We start from the raw sequence: 27,937 nt of genomic DNA on the forward strand, positions 1-27,937 counted from the left end.
ATGTCGTAGTATATCCACGGGGCCGCGTCAAACTATAGATTACAAACGTATTGTGCGTACGAGTAGGTAATGGTATATGTATTGTATAGTATAGTTAGACTATAGTTGGATTAGCTACTAATTTATTGAACTACGGATGATCTGTCGTATTAAACATTGTGAACAAAGTCCAACCAATTATTCATAACTACTGACGGCGGTAGTGACTAGAGACTCACATAAGCAAATAAGCATACCAGGCGGAGGCGCAAGCTTCTCTTCTGGAGTGACAGCCTGACACGTATCCTAGCATACTCCAGTCAAGTCTGTCTGTGGTTTAGGTAGATTTTGTATATAGGTTCGTTCGAACGCCGGCCAGATCAGACCAAAAGAGTTGCTTGTATAAGGCGTTTGGCACTAGTGTTGACGCTGAGGACTTGATAACCTCTCTTTCTTTACATTGTCATCGTCGAAGTACCGCGACGCTGTAGACGCAAATACACTTCCTTCCTTTGCATCTTGCATGTAAACTGCGTACCAGAGATATGATATAGCTCTGTTAGTGTATATAGCCGGTTACGACTCGTATACTGTGTCATGCTGCAATAAGTAGCCCTCTTACTCTTCGCTATTCGGTATTTATGTATTAGGCTATATCATACGGGGTCAGATTATGTTAGGATCTGTACTGTATTGAGACTGCACAATTTATTTGTGAAACATTTACCACAAAATGGTTGTAATCCAGCAACAACTTCGCACTGCAATTATGTTCAGATCAGGCTGATTGCGCGAAATTCAGGAGTTGCATTTTATGCGATCTACGTATAGCTTATCAAGGTTGATTTTTCTGGCCCGTGTGAATAGGCCTATATTATATAGATATACAGTTGAGTGTGGCGGGGAACCTGATCTAAAAGCATGCTGGGTCAGTGGGTCTACCTTGCTACGTTACCTTGGCTTGGGACCAGAGTGGAATCGGTGGCAACGGCACACGCAACGTCACGCGAGCATTTATGTCTGATCACGCCGGTTAATGAATTATGCTGACGTCATGAAGCGTTACCATAGTCCATATCCAGAATAGGGAGCTTGCGCTTTACAATGTTACGCAAGCAAGCGTGGCATTTGCGCAACAGCGAATATACGGCGTAACCCTAGTCTGGCGTATACCAGATCTATTTTAGCACATTGTGTCGTTTAATAAGTAATTCAGTATTGAATCAGAGAGAAAAATAATTCCGTCACGCGGATGAAATTTTCCAATCACACGAGAAATCCGTCTGTCACGCACAACATGTTGTCGAAAACAACCACCGATTCCAGTCTGGCCTAAGAAAGATTTCATTTTTGTTTCGCTTACATGTGACTTGTGACATCTATTATGACGTAATAAATTTCAAAGTAGTGTAAAATGATGTGCATCAAACTATCGACCATTTCACCTAGACGAATTTATGATTGAATCTCAAACTTTCCAGATCTTTACACTAGGCTATGACGGGAGGGCATGGCATCCAAAAGTTGGGTGTCTGGGTATTCGGTTTGTCCTTTTGTGTTGCTGTCTATGGATTAGCATGGAATTCCGGAACGATCACTCCGGCAAAGAAAGTCCAGTTGAGGTATGTTTAGAATCTGGACTTGACTTAGTTTATGTGCAAGAACATTGTTTGATTTTCTCATTTGGTTCATAACTTTTAATTGACCCTACTAGATCTTGAAGTTATTAAAAAAAGTCTCTACCTGTATCTGTATGTATCATCACTGCCACAATACCACAATTTTGCTGAGTTTATTAATAAATAGTTGTGTCTTGAAATTGAGGTACTATTTCATTCTTAATGCACCACTGAGGCCGGGTCTGCATTATAAATCTCAAATGCAGAGTTGTAATGACTCCGGTCATGACTCGAGTCCCAATTTTTCTTTGACTCGTCTTGACTCGGATTATTTTCTTAAAAATGGGATGTGAATCGAGTCGACTTGAGTCAATTTGTGTATTTTTTCGACTTGTAGGCATACCCGAGTCATTGCGCATGACTCGACACGTTCGATATGATTGATCCAAGTCTTGTATATCAGGACCAATAATTGAAAAATAGACCCAGAAACTGACTTTTATCTGTTTATCTGTTTGAATGAACATGGTTAGAGTGATAAGAATAAGTATATTATGAATCTGAGGCCTTCGATATCAGTATCACAGAGAGTTGAACCTGGTTAGAACTCGATATTGAACAGTACAAACTACGACTACCCAGACTCGAACTGTTGCGCCCTTATTTGGACTTGACTCGGTGGTGAAATAAAAATGACTGGACTTGAAACTCGAGTCAAAACAATAACAGTTGGATTTACTAGTGACCCAGAACATTGGGACTTGAAACCCTGCCGAAACGTCTGTCTCTATTCTGGGCGCATTAGCCATTTTTTCTTGAGCATTCAATGGTTGAAGGTAGCACTTTATGTGGTTTAATATCAAAAGCTGCCTCCTCTTGCAACAGTCTACTTTTTTCAGGGATAAAGTTCTTGAAATGTTCACACATGCTTACTCCTCCTACATGGAACACGCCTATCCCGCCGACGAACTAATGCCAATAGCCTGCAAAGGCCGATACCGAGGAGTTACGACATCAAGGGGAGATGTTGACGATGCACTGGGAAAGTATGATAGAGTTCTTTTCTTTAATCTATTTTTAGCACTGCAACTTCATATGAAGTGCATTATTTTACCAGTGACTGACAGTGACTGAATATATTTTTGAAGACTCTACCAATTTTTGGTGTCATTTTGCGTTGGTCGCTATTATATATCTTGCAATTTTGAAAGAACTTTATGAAACCAGGCCTACTTACTGGAGTAGGCCTACTTTTCAGGCCTTATATTTAGTATTTCAAGTAGTTTTGACATGTTTTGGAATTTAATACGGTATTTTACTTGCACCAGTACTGGAGTAGGAATCTACAGCGTTTCTTTAAACTCTATTTGACTATCTTTAAACTCTATTTGACTATCTTTGACGATCTACGCATCTTAACTTGAAGAGCTTCTTGGAGGTACAGAACTTCACTATTCTATTGAGTAGTATATTCACATTGAAATGAGCCCGAATATTTTCGGCTGACACTCTTCAGGGGTAATCGTCAGCAACTAGTAGAGAATTGGAAAGAACATTGTATATCAACAATCGTATCGCTCTAATATGACGCCACAAGCGCAAAATTTCAAATAAGAGAGTTAGAGAGAGTTCAATGTAGCCTACTATTTTTAGATTGTACACTAAAATAGTACATTAAACCCTCTCTTATTCGAAATTTCGTTCTGGTGACGTCATATTTTGTGATACAGCGTACAGTTGTTGATATACAATCCAATTCTCTACTAGTTGCTGACGATTACCCCTGATGAGTGTCAGCCGAAAATATTCGGGTTCATTTCAATATGAATATGCTATCCAATTGCATTTTAACTTGAAGAAACTTCAGGCCACCTTTGAAGTCATTGCTCCTCATGTGAATGCTTTAGTATATTTCCACAGCTATTAGCAGGAGACTGCCGTTACTGCCGCTGCGTAAGATCACAGTTGAATATGTTTTGAATTCCTGTTCAGTTTCTCGTTGACTCTGATCGACACTCTGGACACGTTGGCTGTTTTGGGATTGTACGACGAGTTTGAGGATGCCGTAAAGAAAGTGGAAACTGACGTCCGTTTCGACTCCAATCTAATTGTATCGGTCTTTGAAACCAACATTCGAATTTTGGGGTAATTCTGCGTTTTCTCGAACTAAAGTTAGAGTCTGTCACCAGTAAGATTTGTAAACGCTGATTGTAAGGCCAATGTGAGATTACACCAAGCAATGCCTGTTTCGGTATGTTGAAAGATTTGGCTGTAGATCTAGAAAGCTTGTTACTATCAGTACCTGCAGCACTGGTCTAGCTGGCTGTGTTACTGTTGGTGAATGATTGGACTCAATCTGAGTGCTGTAGAGCTACCCCGACCCCCTGTAGATACTATTATTACAAATTAAAAATTTCAAAAACAAAAATTTTGCGAATCAAAACTTTTTAACAGTAATAGCTTCACTCTCCACATTTATAATTTAGCATTTTTTTCGTTTTTGAATTCTTTGGTTAGTAATATTATAGGGTTGCCATATTCGAAAGAGAGGACACTTGAAAATTCCGAAAGTACTGCTAGCGGCTAAGAAAACTGGTGAATTTGAAAAAAATTTTGTACCAAAACTTCTGCGTTCGACAAAAGAAAGGTTGTCACTCACCAATTCTGCCTAGAAGTCGACTGTTTCGTGGCATTTTAATACTTTTCTGATAAAAGGGAACAAATTCCCCCCAAAACAGAGGACATTTAGGCGTCCTCGGAGGACACTTTCAATTTCGCTTTTTCAAGAGGACAAATCCTCTTGAAAAAGGACATATCGTAACCATATAATGATAGTATTTACGGTGGGTAGCTTGATAATATATCTACTATACGCTAGTATCAATGCTGACTAGACTGCTTTGAATTCGTGCCGTGGCCAACAATTTCTGTTGCTGTCGCAGAGGCTTGCTCGGGGGCCATGCCTCAGCATTAGAAATCCAGTTGGAGCACGACCGAATGAAATGGTACAACGGTTCTTTGTTGAGGATGGCAAAGGAAGTGGGGGATAGATTGCTTCCCGCTTTTAACACAACAACTGGAATTCCAATGTCGCGGGTACGTAGATTTGTCCTTGTCATAAATTCTTGCTAAACGTGATTCTCTATTGTACCAGTACGTAATGGATATTCCGGCCAAGCATGTTTTATTCACGTACAGAATAGGATCCCTAATCCGCTGGGCGAAACTCCCGCACTGGAAAGGCCCTAACATTAGGGTTGTTCAAAAAGAACTTATTTTTCACTGATTAAATTGTTGGGTTGCCGAAAAAAACCATGCACACCAAATTTGGCTCGATTCCAACTGGTAGATGTGAACGTACAGGAGTTTGAAAATTCTGTATTTATTATAAGAAAATTAGAAAAAAGAATTTCAAACTCCATTTCCCACTGTTTCAGTACCCCTGCACTAGGGCAATATTTCAGAACCCGATTTCTACATAGTCTTGGTAATATCCTTGACTATTTTTACCGACTTCTTTGGATATATTTCAGTTATCAAGCATAATCTATCATGACTGTATTGCCTATGCCTGTGTGTAGGTAAACTTGAAAACGGGAGCTGTCAATAGAATCCATGATAAAGACACTTGCACTGCGTGCGCGGGCACTATGATTTTGGAAATGGCTGCCCTGTCAAGGTTTACTGGTAAGTCTTTGAAGTTAGATTCGCTTGAAGCCTCATCATCTGATATTGTTTGTAATTTTTATATGGATACTGTTGCTGTCACTAAAACTTTATCATCTCCATTTTATATTTGTGTCCTGTGATACTGGTTAATTGCTGTGCTTTTTCTCGGCCCAGGTGACCCCATTTATGAGGATAAAGCACGTAAAGCCATGGATTACTTGTGGTCTCGTAGGCAGAGGTCGTCAGATCTGATGGGGACTGTACTAAATGTCCACGATGGCGAATGGATAAGGTAAGGAATTTGAATTTGCTGTAGGTTGGCGTGATTCGTAAAACGTGCAGCTTTTAGGAAGGAAAGCGGTATTGGTGCGGGTATCGATTCCTACTATGAATATCTCCTAAAAGCTTACATCGTTTTCTCGGATGAGGAGTACTTACTTCGTTTCAATGCACACCACTCAGTAAGTCTTATGCTGTATCCAATTTCATAATCGTTCAGTAGGATGGATCAAAATAGGGTACCGTCCAGATTCTAATGGTGCTACAATGCGGTATCAGGGTGCCTATGACCTTTTTTGTTGAATGCCTTTCCTAAAGATGTTCATGTTCAGTCAAAAACACTGTTTTGTGTGATTTTTATAAGCTGTTGATCATTTTAAGGACCTAGATGTCTGAATTTAGTGTCTTGGGTCTGGACTGTCAAAGATTGGGAGCCACTGAGTGTCAGTCCACGATTATATTGGGACAAATTTTCTTTTTGTCGAATCCTAATCGAGACATATGTTGTTACAGTAACATTTTTGTTATGTATCCCAGTAATGCAGATATTAACTTGGCAATACCATCAAAAATGCTCAAACCATACTCTGAAACTCTACGTCATGACCTTAAATCTACTAACGTCGACCTCAATGTTTCGACAGGCTCAACTATCTTTAGTATGATAACCGTATTCAAAAATTTATAATGAATTAAAGTAATAATCTGAATATTCATAGCATAGTGCTTAGTTCGCAGTCTTTTTTGTAGTTTTTCAATATCAATTCATTCCGTGCATAAATAAAATCACTCTAATGCAGGAGTCACTAACTCATTTGTACCAACGGGCATGTCATCATTTTGTTGATTCCTAAGGGTCAAATCCTCTGATTTGGTGATTGAGTAACACAATTCTACCGTTGTACTGGAAAAAGTCAGCGTCGAATGTGGTGGTATGATATTTTCGTGTAACATTGGCGACAGCATGAAATGACCATTAGTTGGAACAAATCTTTAATGCTAGCTACATGCTATCAATTATTTATTTTGATGTTACACTGTTAGCATCTTACACTGGTATGCAGAAGGCACTTGTCATCGTGTGCTGGATGAATATTCCTTGGTATAATTTGATCATAATTAAAAAACAGGACATCGTTGTTGTGTCTTGATAATAATTTTTTTCGTTACTGACACACTGTGGACCCAACACAAAGTTGAGCTCTATCAAAGTAAGAAGGGGTGAAAAATTTTGAACTTATTAGAGAAATATTCCAACGATTTTATTTTGATGGCTACTATTGGAAGCTTCAAGTAAATTTGTATCGTGTTAAATTCTGGTTCTTGGCTTTCTGTCCAGGTGAGTGCACATTGAGGAGTGTTGTTCAACAATTTTATTCTTTATATCATATTCCTGCTTCTCAAATAGACTCGAATTTTGATAAAGCATTTCATATTGTTCCAGTTGTTCGTGTGTTCATATTCAAATGAACCCGAATATTTTCGGCTGACACTCGTCAGGGGTAATCGTCAGCAACTAGTCAAGAATTGGAAAGAACATTGTGTATCACAAAATATGATTAAGTGAGGCCAATTCCATAGATGACAGCATGAGCGATACAGTAGTCTTCAATACAAGGCCTGAATTCACTCGGTATCATGCCATAATCTACTAAAAACTTCAATACGCCACATGATCAATAAGATGATTGGAAATTCCATATCTAAATCGAATCCATTAGAGCGAAACTGAATTCAAACGTGGCCCAAATTTTTAATGCATTTTTAATTAACATTTGTTTGTATATCTGCGATAAATGGCATAGCTTTAATCGCGTGTCGGTTGTGCCGTGAGTAACGTCACGCAGGCTTCGGTTATCATTCTCAAAGCTGCATCGGTGCTTCAAACTCACCATGGCGCCTCACTTTCAGGCTATAAAGCAGTACGTCAAGCAAGGCCCGTTGCTCATCAACGTGATGATGCACCAGCCGAACACCCCTTCGCGGAATTTCATGGACGCTCTCGGAGCATTCTGGCCTGGACTTTTGGTAAGAAGCCTTGAAATTATGTAGTTCCTCGCGGTAACCAGGGATTGTCGATGTTCAGCATTGGTAATCATGAAGAACTAGATGTAGCGCTGTATATTTCTACTCTATTAGCCATTTTGGCGGTCAAAACTGCTTCAAGTGAAATTAGTAGGTCGCCAAAGTAGTCGAGGGGTCATATTATCAGTTCATCGAAATTGCAAGATGTATGTTTGCTACTGCCTCAGAATATATAACAACATCACAGACAGGTGCAATCTTCATCATTCAAGACTATATATACCAAGTCACAAGACTCCGAGTCACAAGTCAATCTCACTTATATACGTTTGACTTGAGTCAAGTCGAGTCATGTTTAATTCACCACCGAGACAAGTCCGAGGTCAAGTCAGCGAGCAGAGGGTCGAGTCCGAGTCATTGTGTTCGCTGCTCAGTTTTCAGTTAAAGTCTTGCTAAACCCGCTTTTTATAACTGTACTTGGTGATATCGAATGGTTCACATTTATAATATACGAATTTCCCTCACTTTTAGCAGTTTCTGGTCTCATTTTCAAGTACCAGTACCAATAGACGAAATGCCAATGGGCTGGTTACTTTACTATTCTTCGAAATTACAAATTGGCTGTCTAAGTCTCGAGTCATATGACTTGGTTCGATGCATGCGAATTTGCTCAATGACTCGAGTCCAAGTCGAGTCAATACACGAATTGACTCGAGTCGAGTCATTTCCGTATTTTGAGAAAATCAGTCGAGTCTAGTCATCAGAAAATCGTGACTCGAGTCGAGTCATGACTCGAGTCATTACAACCCTGGTTACCATGCATCCTCTGGTCAGATTTCTCCTCCTTTTTGATGAACTCGGAAATATCCTCCGAGGACGCCTAAATGTCCTTATTTTTGGCAATTCGCGCTCCTTTACAGCTTTGACAACCAGGCGATTGCACGGGCACAGCTAAAAAACGCCATAAATGACATACAATCTTGATCTGCACGGCAGAGATTGACTAAAAATTACTTTAGAGTGGATCTACCGCGAGTCGAGTTGGATAAATGACATTTTTTAAGTCAACACAACAGTATTTTTAACCGTACCGTGGTTTGTCAAAAGTGTCCGTTTTTTCGGATCTCAAAATATGTTTTTCGGATCTCAAAATATGTTTTTCGGATCTCAAAATATGGCAACCCGCATTCAGTTAACTTGATGCAGGGGCTGTTTACTGTGGTTCTCCTGACTATTCACACAAGGGTTGTAATAACTCTAGTCACGATTTTCTGATGACTTGACTTAACTCGAGTCATTTTCTCAAAGTACGGAAATGACTCGACTCGACTCAATCTGTGTATTGACTCGGCTTGGACTCGATTCATTGCGCATGATTCGAACCAAGTCATATGACTCGAGACTCAGATGGCCAAGACCGACATTTCATTGTAATTTCGAAAAACAGGGATTTCGTCTATTGGTACTGGACTGGTACTAAAAATGCGACCAGAAACTGTTAAAAGTTAGGAAAATTAGTATATTATAAATGCGAGCCATTCGATGTCACCAAACAGAGTTATAAAAGTGGATTTAACAAGACTTTAACAGGAAACTGAGCAGTCAACTCAATGTCTTGGACTCGGACTCGAGTCATAATACCATGACTCTGACTCGAACCTCTGCTCGATGACTCGGACTTGACTCGGTGATGAATTGAAAATGACTCGACTTGACTCGAGTCAAAACTCTAAAAGTGAGATTGACTTGTGACTTGGAGCTTTGTGACTCGGTTACAACCCTGATTCACACGTAAAAGCAATGCAAACTTATCCCAAACCTTCTTTCTAGTTGTTGGAATCCCAATTGTAGAAAGTATGCAAGCCTAGTTTTGCGTAAAATCTGTTTAGAAGAAGTGGAAGTACCAGTAATCAAAAGTTTCGCGCTGTTCTCTTGTCCGTACCGGTAGGCAAATTATTTTGAATGAGTAGAAGTACTTACTGTCACTGACAGCCTCTTGATTGTCGCTATGTGGATTTCAGGTGTTGAAAGGTGACTTGCTGCCCGCGATCGAAAACCACGAGCTGCTCTACCAGGTGTTCCAGCGGCACAAATTTCTGCCCGAGGCCTTCACCACCAGTTTCGACATCTTCTGGGGACAGTACCCGCTACGGCCCGAGTTTGCCGAAAGCACGTACCTTCTGTACCAGGTAATTTTGTGTCGTGTTTAGAGCTGGGAAAATTCCTACACTTGTGGTAGTTTATCAGAGGATTCAGTTTAATTGCGTTTCAGGCCACGAAAGACCCGTATTATCTTGAGGTCGGCAGAACGATTATAGAGAATCTGGAGAATCATACCAGGGTGGAATGCGGATACGCCGGGATAAAAGTGAGTTTGCTTTCATATTGTGTAATAAAAATAAAATATTTTTGGGATAAGTTTGTGTCAGTTCAATGCGTGAAATCATAATACGAACAGTCTAAAATCAATGTCACATTGACGCCCGAATATATTGCTGAAGATTGTAATCATTTCTAGTAGCATTAGTCAAGATACAAGATTTTTCGAAATTTCATGCCGGTGACATCGTATTTTATGGTACGATTGTTGATATACTATGTTCTTTCCAATTCTCTGCTAGTTGCTGACGATTGCGCCTGGCGAGTGTCAGCCGAAAATATTCGGGACCATTTCAATATGAACATCATATTCAATTGTATTTTGAGGATGCATTTTGCCGCTCTGACCAACTTTGTTTATGTAGCTGTTTTAGCAATACTATATGGACCAAAGGTTGCCGATTGTAGCCTACTACAAGAGATTTTACAATATAGAAGAAGCCTATTCCGGGTTATGTGATAACATTATTTGTATCCAACTAATAAAGGTCAAAGTGGAGTATGGTAAAACAGGATGCTTGTGCGTTCAACCATGAATATGTTTGGGCTTTGTGAGATTTTGAAGGGCGGTGTCTGATGAAACTACATTGTTCATGCCTCTATAGATTTAGAATTGCTGAATTCACAAATACTAAGAAATTTAATGAGATACCTAATTGAATAGTTTCTAACAAAATTTAGCAGAATTGATTCTTATGGGCAAAAAAATGGCAAATGTCTATAAACCAATCTTTTCTCGTTTAACACGATATAGTTATCCTGTAGCATTTACAGGAAAATCAAAATGAGATTCGAATTGAAGTTCTGACGATAGAAACATTCCCTAAATTAGACTACAATCAGTTTACTGGCCTCGTATTCTAACAAGTCTAGTTATCTATTGTAGTTATCCGAGTATGGCGCTTATAGACTATTATACTGATATTATTATTGGACCAGAGGATTGTAACCAAGTCACAAGGTTCCGAGTCGCAAGTCAATTTGTTTTTACAGTTTTGCCTCGAGTCAAGTTGAGTCATTTTCAAGTCACCACCAAGTCAAGTCGTAGTCGTGAGATTTGAGTCCGAGTCGTAGTGTTCAATGTTCGTTATCGAGATCAAGTCAGGTTTTTGAACTATTTGGTGACGATCATAATAATATACTCATTTTTCTCACTCGTAACATGTTTATTCGAATGGATAAAAGACATATTCTGGGCGTATTATTCATGTATTGGTTTAGACTTGCGACCTTGGTTGTGTGGAATAATTGTAGGCTCAACTGAAGTACGTTGAAAAATGCAGGATGTTCGGACGTTCAATCACGAGGATCGTATGGACTCGTATTTCCTCGCCGAGATGTTCAAGTATCTGTACTTGTTGTTTTCCCCCGCGACCAGCACGGAATGTGGCACGACCGGCCCGGGGCTAAAGATGGAAAATTATTTACTCACCACCGAAGCGCACCTTTTACCGCTGTACTTGTCGACTATGCCGCCGCACGGAAATAAAACGTCCAGCGTAAGATTTTTTTGCCATATTCAAGTTTGGTCATGCTTGACCTTCTGCTGTGTCATCTCCTGTTTGTCGTTAATATCTTGAAAATGTATGGAGAGTTCGAATAATCGATTTTGGTATTTGATCAGTGAAATTGTTACTGTTGTATTAAGAAATTTGAAAACGGCACAAAAGCCTGTGCTCTTTCTTCGGCGAGTTGTAAACATATTTCGGAAGGCGCCCTTTCGCAGTATTAAACTGCTTGCTGTACCTCAGTCTGTCGGCGGATCCGAACGGTTAATGGAACGACAGTGCGAGAACAGCGAGTACGTACGCTCCACAAACTTGAAGCATCTTCAGAAAGTACGCGGTACCGTGCGGAAATTTTTTCACAAGCTGCAGCCCGATTCCGCCTCGCAAGCCTCTTGCAAGATCAAGTACGTTATCATTGTCGTCTGGTTGCAGACTTGTCTTCATTAAATGCAATAGTTAGTTTTCTATGTTAGCATAGGCCTGCCAAGTGTCGCACATATCCAAAATTTTATGGCTTTGTAATTTCGTATTGAAATTTGAACGAATCAAGAAAGTTACCATAGTTACTCCCGGGCGTGATCATTGATCGGTAACGAAGCACTTCTACTCGACAGATTTTAAGCAAAACAACCTACATTTTAGACTTGGATATTGAAGAGTAGAAAATACTTTAAGATGTGTTTCCATCACGTTAACGAACCAAATTGTCATAGCGGTTGAGTGAAATATCACCTGTATCACGGTGACTGAATATGTTGGAGAAATTACACCAATTTGTGGTGTAATTAGTAACTACAAGTCATTTTTTTGCTTGTCGTGTAAATCGCCGCTTCTTGTAATTGATTTGAAATTGAGGCATTTGCTTTGACTTTTCTCGGGTGCAAGCAATAACTACTTAGGCCGCCACTGGCCCTAGCACATTAGCCTGCTACGTGGACTTGCGATTTACAGAGTCGGCCAAGACGCCGTGACCCAGCAGCTAAGATTTGACGGCCCGCGGATGCTGGTCGCCAAGGACTTTGACATGATGGACAAGGACCACATCAATCTAATCAAGCTGATGGGAATCACGACCGAGGTGATCGAGAAGGGGAAAATCCAGCTGAACTTCGACCCCAAGTTGGCTACTTCGGAAAGGAGCGCCGCGGTGAGTGATTTGGATTGACGTTTACCAGCGTTTTTTAGAAACGTGACATTACGTCTTGTATTCTGCACGAGTGCATTGATTTATAACTTGAAGACCATTATACAACAGTGATTATCAACCATTTTGACCTCGCGGATCAGTAAACCTTCAAAATATATGTCTCGGACCGTTGAACAACCAAGATTAACCCTAAATTTGAGCAAGACATATGTATGCAACTTGAATTTCATGCAGGAAACTTCTTATAAAGCCGCCTTTTTGACACAATATATTTATACGTGCCTCTTTTAAGGTTTCTGCAAGCCGCAACTCCCGGAGTCCTGTTAAAACCACTAATTTGGTCGTGATTTTTCGCTATCCTTTGAAAGAAATGAAACTTTTATGTTTGCTATAGCCTCTATTATTATGCCAACGGTCGTTTAATTGCACTGTCAGAATTTAACGAAGTTTGTTAAAAAAGTCTCCACCGTTTTCACATATAACTTGTCCGAAGTTGTAGGCTATTTCCAAACACTTGCACCATTAGATTATTACCGGGGTTTTGCAAACTTGTTCTGTTTGCTCTTTTAGGAAGGTCGCATATTTCTCTACGAAATTCAAGAGCTCAACAAGGCCACCGAAGAACAGTCCGTGGAACCCGTTCTCATTCAGTTGCTGAGCCAACCTTATCTCGGGGCGATCATTCTGAAGGGCGGACCCGCACAGTTTGGACCGTCCATGTCGGAACTCCCGCCTGTAAGCTGCCTAATGTGGATCAGCGGCTCATAAAGTAGTTTTGGCCGTGAAATAGTAATGCTTTATTTTCCTGTTGTTGCAATATTTGGGTGGATCTGTGTAGTGAGTTGATTTTTGATTAGTGACGACTGACGAGTGTCAGCCGAAAATATTCGGGTTCATTTCAATATGAATATACTATTCAGTTTTGTTGATGGTAAGTTGACACTCATTTTCCCTAACCGTAACGGACCCCTGCCCCCAAGTTACAGTTCAAATTTAGTGCAACTGTCTTGTGCAAATATCAACTGTAGGCTAGCGATAAACAGTAAAAAACGGCGTATCTTGAAAATAACATACTATGGTTTTTTTGGAGTAGTGATTATGTTATGTATATCACAGGACAAAAATGGATTTCTGAAAATATTTCAACGTCACGCTGATAGACCTTACCCTTCCAAGTACTTGTTTTTTCTACAAACCCCAACAAAACGCTTATAAACAGCAATATGTTTGTATCAATAGACTATTTCCAATGTGGCACAATAGGAGATTTCATCTCGGATGCTCATTTTGTTGATGAGCGTCACAAAGTTTTAAAAGTAATGAAGCGAAACTTGAAAACTTTTTTCTAAATTGGCTGCCGGGTTTGAAAGTTTATCAAGCACTGATTTTTAGGTGTAGTCAGGAAGTTTTTGACTAAATGAGTTTCAACTATGTTTTCTACTGAAAAAAAAGGTAAATTTATAATAACCAGATGGTCATTTACAGTGCAGCTGGCATTTTATTCGACCATCGTGGGCCTGTATCTACTACGTTATTGTTCGTTTTTGAGACGGTGTTCCAGTAGAGTGGTAATTTACGAAACAGGCCAAAACTACTCCCAGCAACAAAAATTTATTAGTATCGGGATTGCGGTATTCATTCAAGATGACTAATACAGAAACTGCACTCTGCCGGACTATAGTTCCGCCATAGTTTGCACTGTACAATTAGTCCGTTTTTCAGTGATGAATGCTGGTTATTGTTCAATGTGCGATTCCATCGGACGATTTATCTTCTGTCTGACAAATTCTCTTTTAAGTGTTTCTATGTGATGAGGGCAATATCGCTGATCAATTGTGCCAACGACGTTAATTAGCTTCTGCAAGCCCTTGACAGTAAAAGGCTGTGTCACCAAGTTTTTATCATGCCAATATGCCTGAAGAATCTTCCTTGAACGTTCGCGTAAGATAAGTGTGCAGACATTAAACTACTGCCCGTTATGTAATTTTCAGACAGTGGGAGCTCTCGAATTCGCATACCCCTTCAACGCTTGCTCCAAGTTGCAAGATTCCGACAATTTGCGAGGAAAAATCGTATTAGCCGGACGCGGCGACTGCATGTTTGTGACCAAGGTTCTGAACATCGAGCTTGCAGGCGGGGTGGCTGCGTTGATCATAGGTAATAAACTGATTGCTTATCTTGATTATGATGTTATCTAAACCGAATGACTTTCATTCTTTGTGTGCTGTCCAGTCGTGCTGAGGGTTATGCTATCTTATAGGCTTCAATATAGTAAGGTTGCAGGAGTAGCATAGCTTTTTAGGAGATATGTTCAAATGAGATTAGATATCTTGCATAAATTCCAGTCATGTCATCTACTCTATAAGATAATCTTTGAATTGCCTGTCAATTGCCTATTATAGAGTCGGTTGAGATGTCACTGGGCTAATTTTCGGATGAAGACGCTGGTAATCGCTGTATATACTTGGATATGATGACTGCAAATGAATTTGTCAATTGCCATATCCGGCAGTCGATCATTAGCCGTTGGCGGGTCGTTGAGTGGATTCTTTGCTCGTTAATTCATGTTGGATTGCTTCTTTCCATAGGCCGCACGCACTGAAATACCCGCTATGCCTATCTTGTGTCTAATGTTGTATGTTCGAATAGGCCTTTTGTGTGCTGTATTTTCGCACGGTATTACAACTTAATATGTTTTGCTCTGCTGGTTTTTTATGTGTCAGTACGGTGGCACTACAAAGTTCAAATGACAAAACATGTTGATCTCATTTTCAATTCGCCACCGAGTCTAGTCTGAGTCCGAAGGTTCGAGTCAAAGTCACTGTGTTCACTGTGCATTCTGGGGTTTAATCCTGTTAAATTCACGTTTTTACAACTCTGTTTGGGTTGTATTGAATGCCACACATTCATAATATTGTAATTTTTGTCACTTTACACAGTTTTTGGCCCCATATTACAAACACAAGTACTGGCAGACGAAATACCAATAATATGGTAGCTTACTTTTCATCGCAGTGACAACGACTGTCTTGGCCTTCCGCTACTCGAGTCGAGTCATTTTCCATATTTTAGAAAATGACTCGAGTTAAGCCGAGTCACCAAAACAATTCGACTCGAGTCATTACAGCCCTGCATCACATAGATTATCATATATTAACCCTTACGAGGTGGGCGTATCATATATGACATGGCATGTCTCCGACACCGATTTCTCCATGTTGACACGCCCTAGACATCGGGTACTACGTTTTTTGAAAAGCCGAGACTTTTCCGATGTATTTGGTACCTTACTCAAAAATTTTGGTTTATAAAAATAAACAAAAAATTGAAAATAAAATAAAATATGGTTATCACCTAAAACTTCCGGATATTTTCCGAGTGGGAAATATTGTCGGAAAATCTGCCAGAACATCAGAAGTCGACATGTACGGTTTTCTGTGTAAATTTTCACCGTTTCAAACATCAATACGTTTTCTGAGGGGGATTTGTAAATTTTGGTCACGCTTCAGTGCAAATTCAATCAGCATATGAGTCATAAACAGGTATACTATGCCTGCAAATGGTTGGATATGACAAAAGAAAGCATATCGCGTTGTTTTATGCCATAAACCGGACTGTAGGGGCCGATTGAGTCTTGATCATGAACTTGACCTTGATGACCACTCACTGACCACGCCCATTTGTAAATTTTATATGTATTTTCCATTTTTCGATATCTAACGAACCGCGCGGTTTACAACCATGGTTTACGGTTTGTTTGAAACCAGGCAACAGTGGCTACGCACTGAAGCATCACATTCCTCTCTCTGACGCCATCCTGAGGGTCAGCCTTGAAAATTGAGAGAGAGATATTTTTTTGGGGGAAAAGCTCGTTTATTTAAACTTATTAAAAAACCTCAGACACGTCATGGGGTGTCGATCAAGGGTGGAATCGGTAGAGGGCTATACTCCGCCCACTTTTAAACTGGAACGGCCCAGATTCAAGACCTGGTGGGGTCACGGTGAGAATTTGAAAAGTGAAGGTCAATTCTGCAAAATATGGCCCCACCTCGTAAGGGTTAAGGGCATAAGGACCAAGACAGACATTTCAAAGAATAGTGAAGTAACCAATGATTCGTATTTCGCCCATCAGTCCTGATACTTGGAAAATAGGGCCAGAAACTGTTGGAACTGAGTAAAATGACGATATTATGAATGCAAGCCCTAGCCCTTCTATATCACTCTGGCAAAGTTTAACAATTAAATAGTATATTCATATTGAATCTATCCTGTCGTTTTTCGACTTATTTCGCTTCAATATGAATATATTATTTAATTGTATATTGAAGTTCTATACCTCCAAGAAGTTCTTCAAAGTTTAACAAAGTGAATTACACCGCATTAAACTCAAAACTGAACAGAGAACACAATGACTATGACGCTATGACTCAGACTTGACTCGAGGCAACACTTTTAAAGGAAGATTGAGTTGTGACTCGGGACCTTGTGACTTGGTTACAACCCTGATATAAGGTATAAGTATTCCTGATGTTTTGAAATGTGAAACGCAGATCTCGGGGCTAAATCGTTTGTAACGTTCATAGTAATATTCGATAAACGACTCATTCTTCCAGATAACAATTCCGAGTCGGCCTTTGCGGAAGGCCCCGCGTTCACGATGGCCGGTGACGGTTCCACGGAGACTTCGATCCCTTCTGCGTTCTTGTTCTCGAAAGAGGCCAAAATAATCCAAGCCTGCTTGGAAGAGTTCGGCCTCGAACAGGAGTCCTTGGTGATATCGATGGGCTACCAACAGAAGTCGCTGGGTAAGGTTTAATACTGATCTTGGTCGATGGTTGTCACCATTTTCAGCTTTAGAAACAGTAAATTTAAAAATGAGTTTTGCTGACCCATGAAACTTCGAAAATCCTATAAATATATTTCGAGAGGGCGGTGAATCGAAAAAAGTTGAGTTTATATTCAAAAGAACTGTGACTTTGCTGTTTGCTGATCTATATTTTATCACTAAATTCTTGTGTCAAAATTTATGGGATTTTCATTAAAAAGTCTTCTTAGCTTCCACACGTAACTGGAATCAAACGAACTTCAGGCTTTTAAACGTTGGGTGTAATGCTAGCAGCATCGTGATGAGCACTAGTTTTAAAGTGGTGAACTCTACATTCCGACACGCTGCAGAAAATTTGTTCCGAATTTCTACACCGATTTTAAATTTGGTGCTAGATCTCTCTAATTATATGACATGCGCCCGTCTTGTTGCATTATGCGATTGAGATTTATAAAATTTTAGTAGATTCGGATGACCGTCGGTAAAATGTGGTGTTTTTCAACCACTTAATACAATAAATCATACCAAGCACCGAACACAAATTCTGTAATGATGGCAAATAAGCACAGATACAGTATAATGAATCCAGTTTTTTTCTTTAATGCGACATCGTTGCATGTTCGAATTCGGGGTGGCTGTCATAAAAATCCTCGAATGGGAGATTTCAACCTAAATTTAACATTGGATTCGAATGGTAAAATTACTCATTCGGTTTTAGGGATTGTATTTGATGTCGCAAGGTTAATAAGGGATAGGTTCTGGATTGGAATTCCAACTAGGATTGTGGAATTATGGTAAGAAACCATTTAAAATCGATGAATTCGATTGACGATATGAGGCAAATTTATTAGTTCAAGAATTACCGAGTCATGGTTAGCAGCAAAGTCGCGATTTGGATTTGGGCACGGAGTTCAAAGTGCTGGTGAGAAATGCTTTTAACTTCCAGGTGTTTATTAATATGTCACGGTCTCATAGTAAAGATGAAATCAGGAAAAATTTTTTGACCGCTTTCATTTTCTTCCGAAAGTCACCGTAATGGTACTGAATCTATATATAGGTTAATGTAGAAGTAGTATACATATAAATGAATCTCTATGGTGTGGCGTCCTGCGGTTCTACTACTAGTTGATTAGCAGTACTGACTGCTTTGACGCCTCTGCACAATTTTACAACATTTGTGTGAACTATCCAATCGTACATTAAATTGTGTACCTCTAAGAAACTCTTCAATTATTATTATTAATCATCATCTGTTTTCTACAGACGAGGTCATAAGGGACTATGGCTCGGAAACATCAGGAAGCGGGCAAAATGGTAAGGAGAAGGAGAGTCCGCCACCTGAAAACAGTTCGACGTTAGAACCTGACGGCGAATCTAAATCATCTTCCGACAAAACCAAGGAATCGGACGGTTTAAAACACAAGGACGAACTTTAACGACCAGCGCCGCGCGCCGTACAAAATGCACTTAACAGACGCCTCATTGTATGCACCGGGTGGGAAGCGTGGATGTCGGAGGCCGCTGCCGTCTTTTTCTTTAGGAAATCATGGGATTAACGGGAGGATCCCGGATATTATCCGAACTGTGCAATATACGAGTGCAGAGTGTGTTGAACGGTGATTCCAACGAGTTTACGTTGTTGGCATAGCGAAATTCATTTGACAAGCTGTGTGTTTCGCGATTTAGATCGTCCTGGGAAGTGCGCATTTGATTTGTCCGAACAATGTTGTGCGCGTTAGTTCAAGCTATATTGTCTTTGGTTCGTTGAACTGCTGTATCGACGCGTGGTTGACCTTTAGTTCATTATTCCCATTAGGGCTGTTCGAAATTATTTACAGATTCCAGTGATTCACTGATTAAATTTGCAGGTTACCCAGAAAAACCCTGCATACCAAATTAGGTTCAATTCCAACAAGTATAAGCTGCCGCAGAGCCAATTAAAATTTTCAATTTATTATGAAAAATTTGAAAAAAAAATTCCGATTTTTTTTGTCAATCCCATGAAATTGTTGAGTTGTCTTCAAAAACGATGCGAAACAAATTTGACTCTATTCCAACCCGTAGAAGCGGAGTTATTTGAGTTTTTCATTAATAATTCTGGGATTACCCACCCACCGACAATGCTAGTTTTGCAAATCCAGCACTTTCAGCTGCATTAACTTCACTTATACGGGTTGGAATTGAGTCAAATTTGTTTCGCATCGTTTTTGAAGACAACTCAACAATTTCATGGGGTTGAAAGAAATTTTTTCTTTTAATTTTTCATAATAAAGAATTTAAATTGGCTCTGCGGTGGCTTATGCTTGTTGGAATTGAGCAAAATTTGGTGTGCTGCGTTTTTCTAGGGAATCACTGGAATCTGGAAGTTATTTTAGAACAACCCTAGCTCCCATGCTTCTGTCATCAAATATTCGTAAACGGTGATAATCGTTGATGACACGTGCCAAAAATATGGTAATTAGTTGTGAATCGGATTAAATTTTGCTTCCGATAAGTTTCATATCTGGACATGAAAAACCTACGGTAATTTTTTATCGAAATCAACTTATTTAATCATATTGGCTGGTGCCGCAAGGTTTTAGAAATTGAAGTAGAACATCCTGGCCAAAATAGTCATCAATCCTGAAAGTACGCTAATCTGCCAAAAAGAGTGGTGCAGTTGCTCGGAAAATATATTTTCTTCTTTTACGGAAGCAGTGCTCCCCAGAAAAATATTGACAATTGTCAAAACGAATCAAACAATAACGTGAGGGTGGTTTCTGCTATGCATGCAGTGTATACCGGCCTGCTGGCGTATTTTCTCATTTCTTTGCCAACGCAGGGTGCTCAATGCTGCACGCTTTTATCGCTGCTGGTGCAGAATACCGACTTTTATTCGCATGGTGCGCGTTTGTGGTAGGCTATGACATTGCTTCATTGATTCTTTACTCTTTTGTGTGTGATTGGGGATGCTGAGGTCTTAAAAAACTTGATTGATTGAGTTATTTTGAAATTAGTATTTTCGATATGAGCCGACATTTTTCCAATTAACTTCGAGGTATTAGCCCTAAATTTTCAAGGTGATGATTCATATCTACCTCTCGTTGAGTTTTGGTGGCCTGGCCCAAAATGATTTTTATTAGAACATAAATCTCCAAAGTTTTCTGCAATCCGAGCGTACCTTTGCCTTTTAGTTTCCAGGGACATTTGTACAACTGAATACTCGTCTTAATTTGTGAAGGACCCAACAAAAAGGTTCGGGTGTTTCATATTTGTAGAGCCATACAATGATTCAAAGTTTTTTTGTGAATCTACAACCAGGTTTCCTTGTCAGGAACACAATCATTTCTGTCACAGGAAATGAGGATTATTGAATTTGGTATCTTCTGATTCTTGTTCTGATTTCTGGCTTGTTTTCCGAATGAACCCAGACTAAATAAAGACTGCCTCTGGGTGTCTTCCTCTAAAAACAGTAGGCTATGGATTGAATTTAAGATCGAATTTAATATCATTGTGGTGCAATCACAAACAGATACATGCTAGTCAGAATACTTGTCGCGATGCAGCATTTACATGTCTTATGTACTGATTTTGACCTGCGGTTAAAGTAATTGTGTTACCCGTATGGGTGAATTAATAGACCGTACCAATGATTCTCAATATATTTGATTTTCCTCATGTTAATGGTAAGGATCTGTGCTCAGTCATCCAAAATAACGATCAATTTCTAGTAGTTTTTGTTCATTGACTGTATTGTTAGCGCTGCTATCTTCAAATCCACATATTTCCTGGAATATATCAATAGAATTAAATATTAATGTGTTAAGATCAAAACAAGATATTCTTTCCTTTTATGCTTTTTTAGTGTTCCTGTTTACTTCGCTCCATACAACCTATCGATGACCCTCTTGCTGTTTCCGAATTCTGAAATATCTCTATTTTCCTGATGGTATGTGTATTTATATATTCAAGTCTCTGTGTCCGTTGTTGTTGATGATAGTAAATATGAACTGGCGTGGGTTGAATCTCTCGCACTGTGTTTTACTGCCTTCATTAATATATATTTTTCAAGCTTCTGTTGGTTCCAGCATAAATAGTAATGCCTTGGGCAAGCAATAAAAGGATGACTGGATAATGTTTGGAAGTGACTGGTCTCTGATATTAGTTTAGTGATTATGGACAGGTCAAGGTTATCCGGGACAAGAATGGTAATCCTGTTTCGGATTCGGGATATTTTCATGCGGAGGAGATAGCGTAGCGGTGAGCGTCAGCGCCGTCTATGCAGGCGGCCGGCGTCGGAGGTATTTCTAGGCTCCTTGTCCCCGTGTCACTGTATTTACGGCGACAAAAAGCCCAGTGAAAGATCTATTGAAGAATGAAAGAAAAGAGCAAGAGATAGCGTCTAACAGGACCGACGAATAAAAGTGACCAGCGACCTGTTCTTGAGTTGGCGACCCGTTTTAAACGAAGCCACTTGTTTTGAGTATAACCCTACCCAACGTCCAAGAAAACAAATCATGAAAATGAACGGGAAAGTAGAGTTTGAATTTCGTATTAAAGTGGGCTACATTACGTTAATAAATTCATTGAACACGGTTTTCAGTCTTTAGAAATCGCTTAAAGTTTACGTTAAATACGATATATTCCCGGTATAAGTGAATAAATTCGCGATTAATGTATCGATTCAGGAATCCGGCCCGCCGAGTGTCAGGTCCACCAACTGGAGAAGTTACCCGCCCCTGGCCTAGGCCAAGGTGGGTGTCTGATTTCAAAGACTATTCCAAGTGGTTTCGACACCTTCCCATCTACATATTTTCATTGTATCGCAATTTTTGTGGTATACTGAACTGATAAATAATGCTGACCAAGCGGACAGAACAGAAAAAAAATGCAGAAATATCCGGCTCGAGTCCGAATTTCGATTGATTTGGTCTGGTGAGTACGGGGAAATCCCTTGAATGTGCATCCCGTTTACAAGATATTGAATCTTCTTTAATTTTGTAATTCCGGAGTTGTAATTGCTTGGAAGGCCTTGTATCGAAGAAATCGTGACATGAATATTTCAAGACGTACAAGTATATTGAAACGACGTTACAAGCCATCAACGTACCGTTTGAAATTGTCAAGGAAGCAAACAAATCAGGGTTTCGACAACAGCCAGATGGTGAAGTCACACGAAGCTCAGTGCTTAAATTTGGTCCGGTATGCTCGACGATACGCCCCTAAATCCTTTCAATTGGTTACTAATTGCTAATGTTGCAGAAAAGGTGACTGGGAAGGATACGTTTGCACGCTGCTATTCCCCAAGGTCCCCAGAAAGTCTGCCTTCGCAATTCGTGCTTTTAATACGGAATTATCGCGGGTGGGTGCAGTATTGGTTTTTATGTGAGTCAAATGATGATAAAGCAATATATTTCGACATTCGACTGAATTCTGAGTGATTTTCTTCAATTAACAGAAAGGGTCAGAGTCTTCAAAGATTTTTTATTGTTTATCCTTCTATATTAAACATTGAATTTTAATTATAACATAGGAAATGAAATAGGAAAACATGTATAGTTAAGAATCATACATACAATTAGACATGTATCATTGAAAGAATTTGGGCCTGCTTTGGAAGTGGGAATTTCTACTTATAGAATTTTAGTTGAGTATGTCAATTACACAACAATACTACTACTTGAGTAGCCAGTGCCCCATTACCACATGTGTGTTAGTAAATGCGACGTATTGAGTATAGGTAGTAGCTCTATTGCTGTTCAGCTAGCATGTTGTCTGCAAACCTACTTCTGTGTAGTGTATTTTAGTATGCCAATACTTTATATTCCATCTTACCCACAGGTTGCCGATTCTGTATCAGGAAAATCTTTGGGATTCATGAGGTTTCATTTTTGGAAGCAAAATCTCGATTCAATATATCAATCCGTCCCTCCAAATGGCCCTGTAGGTGGTGAGCTGTATCGTGCTGTGCAGCGGCATGGGCTGTCTAAAAGTTGGTTGAAAAGAATGATTTCGGCGCGGGTGAGTTTGAAATTGGTCTAGATCCCAACAGTATACATTTTCTCGCGTACCGTACCCTCTTTTTGTGTACTGGACAGCATCCATATAGGACAGTGTGAAACTGGTCTCGCAATCTGTAGGCCCGGACTCAAGGCACATTGGTCATAGTCAACCTTGAACAGAGCCTCTAATGACCAAATTCCATATTTATATATGAATATACATATATTCTATATAGAACAACTAGTAGTGAACAGTGTACAACTGTATGTACAATCAGACCCTAAACTGTGTTCTGTGTGATATACGGATCAATATTGCCAAGTTGTTATAATGCTTAACCCATAATGAACAAGCACATTATTCCAACGGCAGACTTTCAACTCGACAGATGTAACAAGTCAAATGTAAGGTATCATGAAAAGGGTTTACAAGTAGTTTATACCAAGTACTAAATAAGTTTATGGATTACCAAGGAAAAGTAAAAGTTGGCCTACCAAGTTATGGACCACCACTGCTTATAAACATGGTAGGCCATAATAGACTTCATTGTTTGCTAAATCATATGCATTAAATAGCTTGTTATCCAAGGGAAAACTTTAAACAGTCACTATTGTTGGAAGAACTTATAGTTGAATAAGTTGGACTTCAGCTTGGCAATATATGAAATTCCATGTCTTTCTTTCTTTTAATTTCGTTTTAGAACGCTATGTCAAGTGCCTTTTCACCAGTCGGCACAGGGAAGGGTATCTTCACTTGCCTTACTTTACTCTCCATTTTTAATATGTAACTCGGTATTTGGACACTGAAATTCATTTGTCTGATCAGTGATCATGTCTCAAAATAGATACTCATTATTATGCATATTAGATTCTGAATGAGTGGTGATCTGCTCAGCTGGATGTTAGTAATGACAGAATGTCTTTAATATGTTAGTAGTTTTTTCTTTAATTTTTAGGAAGATCACTTAGATTCTGGTTTCAACAATATTAAGCAACTCGAAGACTACGCTGACAACACAAGCACAGCACAACTTTGTTTACTTTTACAATGTTTAGGTGAGTTCAGAGTATGCCAACGAGTCTTTTTAATATTACAATTCTTCTGTTTAAAACAGTTTCTATGCGTTTTATCTGAGGTTCTAACACATTGATGCACACTGCACAGTGACCTTGCTTTTGATAAATATTGGAAAGAAACGATATATTCGATGAAATGACATCTTGGTTTTGACCATTTTTAGCTAGCTTGTGGACACGTGCCGCAACTGGGGAGCAGTCGATGCAATATTAGAATCCGCCAGCCAATTAGAATAGGAAATACATGTTCATAGCACAATCTAGCCACCACTTGTCTTTTACCTGCTATTTCTATGCAGTTTTAGTCCTCAATCCTCATTCACAGGCAGTAATTAGATAGCAAATCTGTGAAGTCATAATTGGTTGCATAAAGATATCATTTATATGGTTGACAAGTCTTTATCTTATACTGTTGCAAGAACAGTTGAACACCAGAAACCTTGCGCTAGAAGGTGGATTCTCATTTCATAGTGTAGTTTGCAATGAATGTATTTAATTCTTGCTATTACGCGGCTAATTTCATGTTTTGTATTAGTATATCTTACTCATTTATTATGTGTACAATGGATATTTTATGCTAATTGGCATTTGTGTTCTCAGGTATAGAGGACGTGAACTGTGATCACGTTGCAAGTCATATCGGTAAAGCCCATGGTATTGTAACAGCGCTGCGGGCAACGCCTTATCACGCTGTGAGAAACAGGGTCTATATACCTTTGGAATTCTTGATTAAGGTAACATTCTTACACATATTTAGCGATAATCGCCACTACTATTTGACACCAAACATAGTCATGCGATACTGCTGATGCCGAATATCTCACTCTAAATGAGGGATGGGAGAAAAGCCAGGTTTGCTTTCATAAGCCAGTCCCCATCCTCAACCTCTTGGTATATTTCTTTTGTGGGCGGCTGAAACCGAGTTGGTCGACCTGAGTGATCTGATTCCGTATTGAGTATAAAAGGTTGAGTCTTTGAGTACCTCTTAAAGTAATGGCAATGGTGACTTGAAATGTTCGAATATATAGCTTTTTGCGTTCACCATGACTATTTCGATTCTGTTAGTGCCATTTCCATGAACATTTGTAGCCTTGTGTACATGCACATGTTTTGCATGCTGAGTTAACTACCAATAGGGGTTCAAGGCTCTCAAGGCGGAAGAAAGTACTGAGACTATATTCCTAGGGTTGTAATGACTCGAGTTATGACTCGACTCGAGTCCAGCTCGAGCCGGATTTTCTAATGACTCAACTTGACTCGAGTCATTTTCTGAAAATACGGAATTGACTTGCGAATGACTCGGACCAAGTCATATGACTCGAGTCTCAGACGGCCAAGACCGACATTTCATTGTAATCTAGAAGAATAGTAAAGTAACCACACTGTTGGTATTTCGCCTATTGGTACTGGTACCTGAAAATGCGACCGGAAACTGTGAGGAAAATTAGTATATTTTATATGCGAACCATTCGATTTCACCAAACAGAGTTATAAAAAGTGGTTTTAACAAGACTTCAACTCGAAACTGAACAGTCAATGTGCATTGACTTGGACTCGGACTCGAGTCATAATACCATGACTTGGACTTGACTCGGTGGTGAATTATAAATGACTCGACTTGACTCGAGTCAAAACTAAAAAGGTGAGATTGACTTGTGACTCGGAGCCTTGAGACTTGGTTACAGCCCTGTATATTCCTCTTCATTTTATGGGCATATCATTCCGTTGCTCAAGAGTCAGATTTCCCTGCTCACTTTGAATCATGACAATAGACTCTCTAATCATTGCGACCATCCCCAATTCATATATGTTACAAAGGCTGTCTGACCTTTCACACTTAGCAATGAATCATTCCTCATTTAGCATTCCGTCGCGCAAGAAGAAATTTTGAAAGGCGGCGAAAATCAAAAAATAAACGATGTGATCCATGATATAGCGTGTCAGGTAAGGATTTTCGATTAAAATACTTGCTATTCTTAACTTATTAATCCGTGCTTGTTGCACAAATGAATACAGTGGAAGTATTTATATGTCCTGTGTGATTATGACCGCAACTCTAGGATAATGCTAATAATAAATTTATGATTCAGGCTCATGTTCATCTTCAACATGCTCGCCGATTAAGCAAAGATATCCCCCAAAAAGCAAAAGTTGCATTTCTGAATACGGTAAGTGCTGACTGATTAAAACTATTGGATTATTTAGTCAATTATGGTGACTTGTTTTCATGTGGCTGACCAGGCACTGACAGATTTTGATATGCCGCATTCAATGTAAACTCCATTGTAGGTTGGCGACCGTATGGCGGGAGTTCTTAACCCAGTATCTGAAATTTAAACTGAATTTATGTGTGGCGAGCAGAACAAGTAATGCAACAATTGTTGCTTTTGGTCCTGTCGAAAAAACTTCATCAATATATTGAGCAAGAGTGCTGTGTATAGCGTCAAGGTATACAGTCGTTCGTCTATTAAATATTTCTCCAAAGTAAACTGAATGACTATTATCTGAAATACTCGAAGTAAAGAATTTGTATTCTCTCTGCACTACGAAATATTAACGTAATTTTCACGGATACGTTTTGTCTCACAGGATTTGTTTTTTTATTAACAGAGTTGTTTGGATTGGTATCTACGCAAATTGGAGATGGTGGATTTCGATGTTTATCATCCAACACTGCAGTCACGCAACGATAAATTGCCATTTTCTGTTTTATATCAACATTTTACGAAAAAAATTTAATATATATTTGTTATTCATCTTTCTTGACAGTGAGTGGTGTGTTTTTTTGTTGACTTTTGGGGGCCTCTTGATTGATGTTCACGATTAAGTTCACGCAGCTATTGTAGGATTGACAGATGTTCACTGCTTGGTCGGCTCTGCAACAACTCTCGGGGCAGTCCACGGAAGCTTCTGAATTTAGTTACTCCACTAGTGGTAACGATATGATCGGACACGGATGTGTGGCGTAAATGTCGCGATAATGACAGCAGAAGTCGTGAAAAGTGTGCGACCCCTCATCCAAATCTTTTTGAAACTGTTTACTTGAGTATTTTTCATACCAATTTCCTACTACCTGAAGTAGTTCTGACGTTACTTGGATAACGCGGGACTCAGATTGCAAGGACAGGACCATCCGGCGCGATAATCGGCCAATGTTCTGTCACATGCCATCTTTCTCACATTTTAGATCGTGTTGGCTAAAACTTTATCTGCCTTCGCTTGGTGTGTAATTTGTCGCCTAAAAGCTGGGGCCTAATGGTGGCGTGCCGTGCCGTTCCTTGTGATAAAGATGCGTTGGAGACGGTGGAGACCCATCGTGTTCAGTACCAGTTTATTAATATTTTCATCAGTTCAAAACACCACAAAAACTGCGATACAACTGTCTGATAGTCGGCAAGATTCTGTTTCACAATTGGGGTCCGGCAATCGGCATACTTGATAGAGCAATG

At 39.5% G+C, this 27,937-nt stretch overlaps 2 protein-coding genes across 2 annotated transcripts; both read left to right on the top strand.

The window, feature by feature from the left end:
• Nucleotides 1–256: 256 nt before the first annotated feature.
• Nucleotides 257–21,544, top strand: LOC145458955 (ER degradation-enhancing alpha-mannosidase-like protein 3). Its single transcript, XM_080337467.1, has 19 exons — nucleotides 257–320; nucleotides 387–537; nucleotides 1,461–1,601; nucleotides 2,498–2,644; nucleotides 3,591–3,743; nucleotides 4,541–4,694; nucleotides 5,180–5,285; nucleotides 5,442–5,559; nucleotides 5,617–5,728; nucleotides 7,458–7,574; nucleotides 9,593–9,760; nucleotides 9,844–9,939; nucleotides 11,234–11,449; nucleotides 11,702–11,862; nucleotides 12,410–12,605; nucleotides 13,176–13,340; nucleotides 14,597–14,762; nucleotides 17,219–17,410; nucleotides 18,694–21,544. The coding sequence occupies exons 3-19, from the start codon at nucleotides 1,477–1,479 to the stop codon at nucleotides 18,864–18,866; spliced, it is 2,565 nt and encodes an 854-aa protein (XP_080193593.1). The 5' UTR covers nucleotides 257–320; nucleotides 387–537; nucleotides 1,461–1,476; the 3' UTR covers nucleotides 18,867–21,544.
• An 828-nt stretch (nucleotides 21,545–22,372) lies between these two features.
• Nucleotides 22,373–27,260, top strand: LOC145459440 (NADH dehydrogenase (ubiquinone) complex I, assembly factor 6-like). The gene is made up of 8 exons (XM_080338072.1): nucleotides 22,373–22,611; nucleotides 22,672–22,771; nucleotides 23,251–23,430; nucleotides 24,368–24,467; nucleotides 25,089–25,222; nucleotides 26,352–26,432; nucleotides 26,579–26,656; nucleotides 27,099–27,260. The coding sequence occupies exons 1-8, from the start codon at nucleotides 22,463–22,465 to the stop codon at nucleotides 27,225–27,227; spliced, it is 951 nt and encodes a 316-aa protein (XP_080194198.1). The 5' UTR covers nucleotides 22,373–22,462; the 3' UTR covers nucleotides 27,228–27,260.
• Nucleotides 27,261–27,937: the final 677 nt, after the last annotated feature.

Source organism: Botryllus schlosseri, chromosome 16 (genome assembly GCF_051294905.1).
Source record: "Botryllus schlosseri isolate E-star chromosome 16, Bs_hap1, whole genome shotgun sequence".
Classification (NCBI taxonomy): Eukaryota; Metazoa; Chordata; class Ascidiacea; order Stolidobranchia; family Styelidae; genus Botryllus; species Botryllus schlosseri.

Excerpts from the sequence above, each read along its gene's own strand:
- LOC145458955 (XM_080337467.1), top strand. The coding sequence starts at position 1,477 with ATGACGGGAGGGCATGGCATCCAAAAGTTGGGTGTCTGGGTATTCGGT. Across the intron at positions 3,744-4,540 it reads ACCAACATTCGAATTTTGGG|AGGCTTGCTCGGGGGCCATG; the intron begins GTAATTCTGCGT and ends TTGCTGTCGCAG. Across the intron at positions 5,729-7,457 it reads GTTTCAATGCACACCACTCA|GCTATAAAGCAGTACGTCAA; the intron begins GTAAGTCTTATG and ends CCTCACTTTCAG.
- LOC145459440 (XM_080338072.1), top strand. The coding sequence starts at position 22,463 with ATGAATATTTCAAGACGTACAAGTATATTGAAACGACGTTACAAGCCA. Across the intron at positions 24,468-25,088 it reads TTTACTTTTACAATGTTTAG|GTATAGAGGACGTGAACTGT; the intron begins GTGAGTTCAGAG and ends TTGTGTTCTCAG. Across the intron at positions 26,657-27,098 it reads AAGTTGCATTTCTGAATACG|AGTTGTTTGGATTGGTATCT; the intron begins GTAAGTGCTGAC and ends TTTTATTAACAG.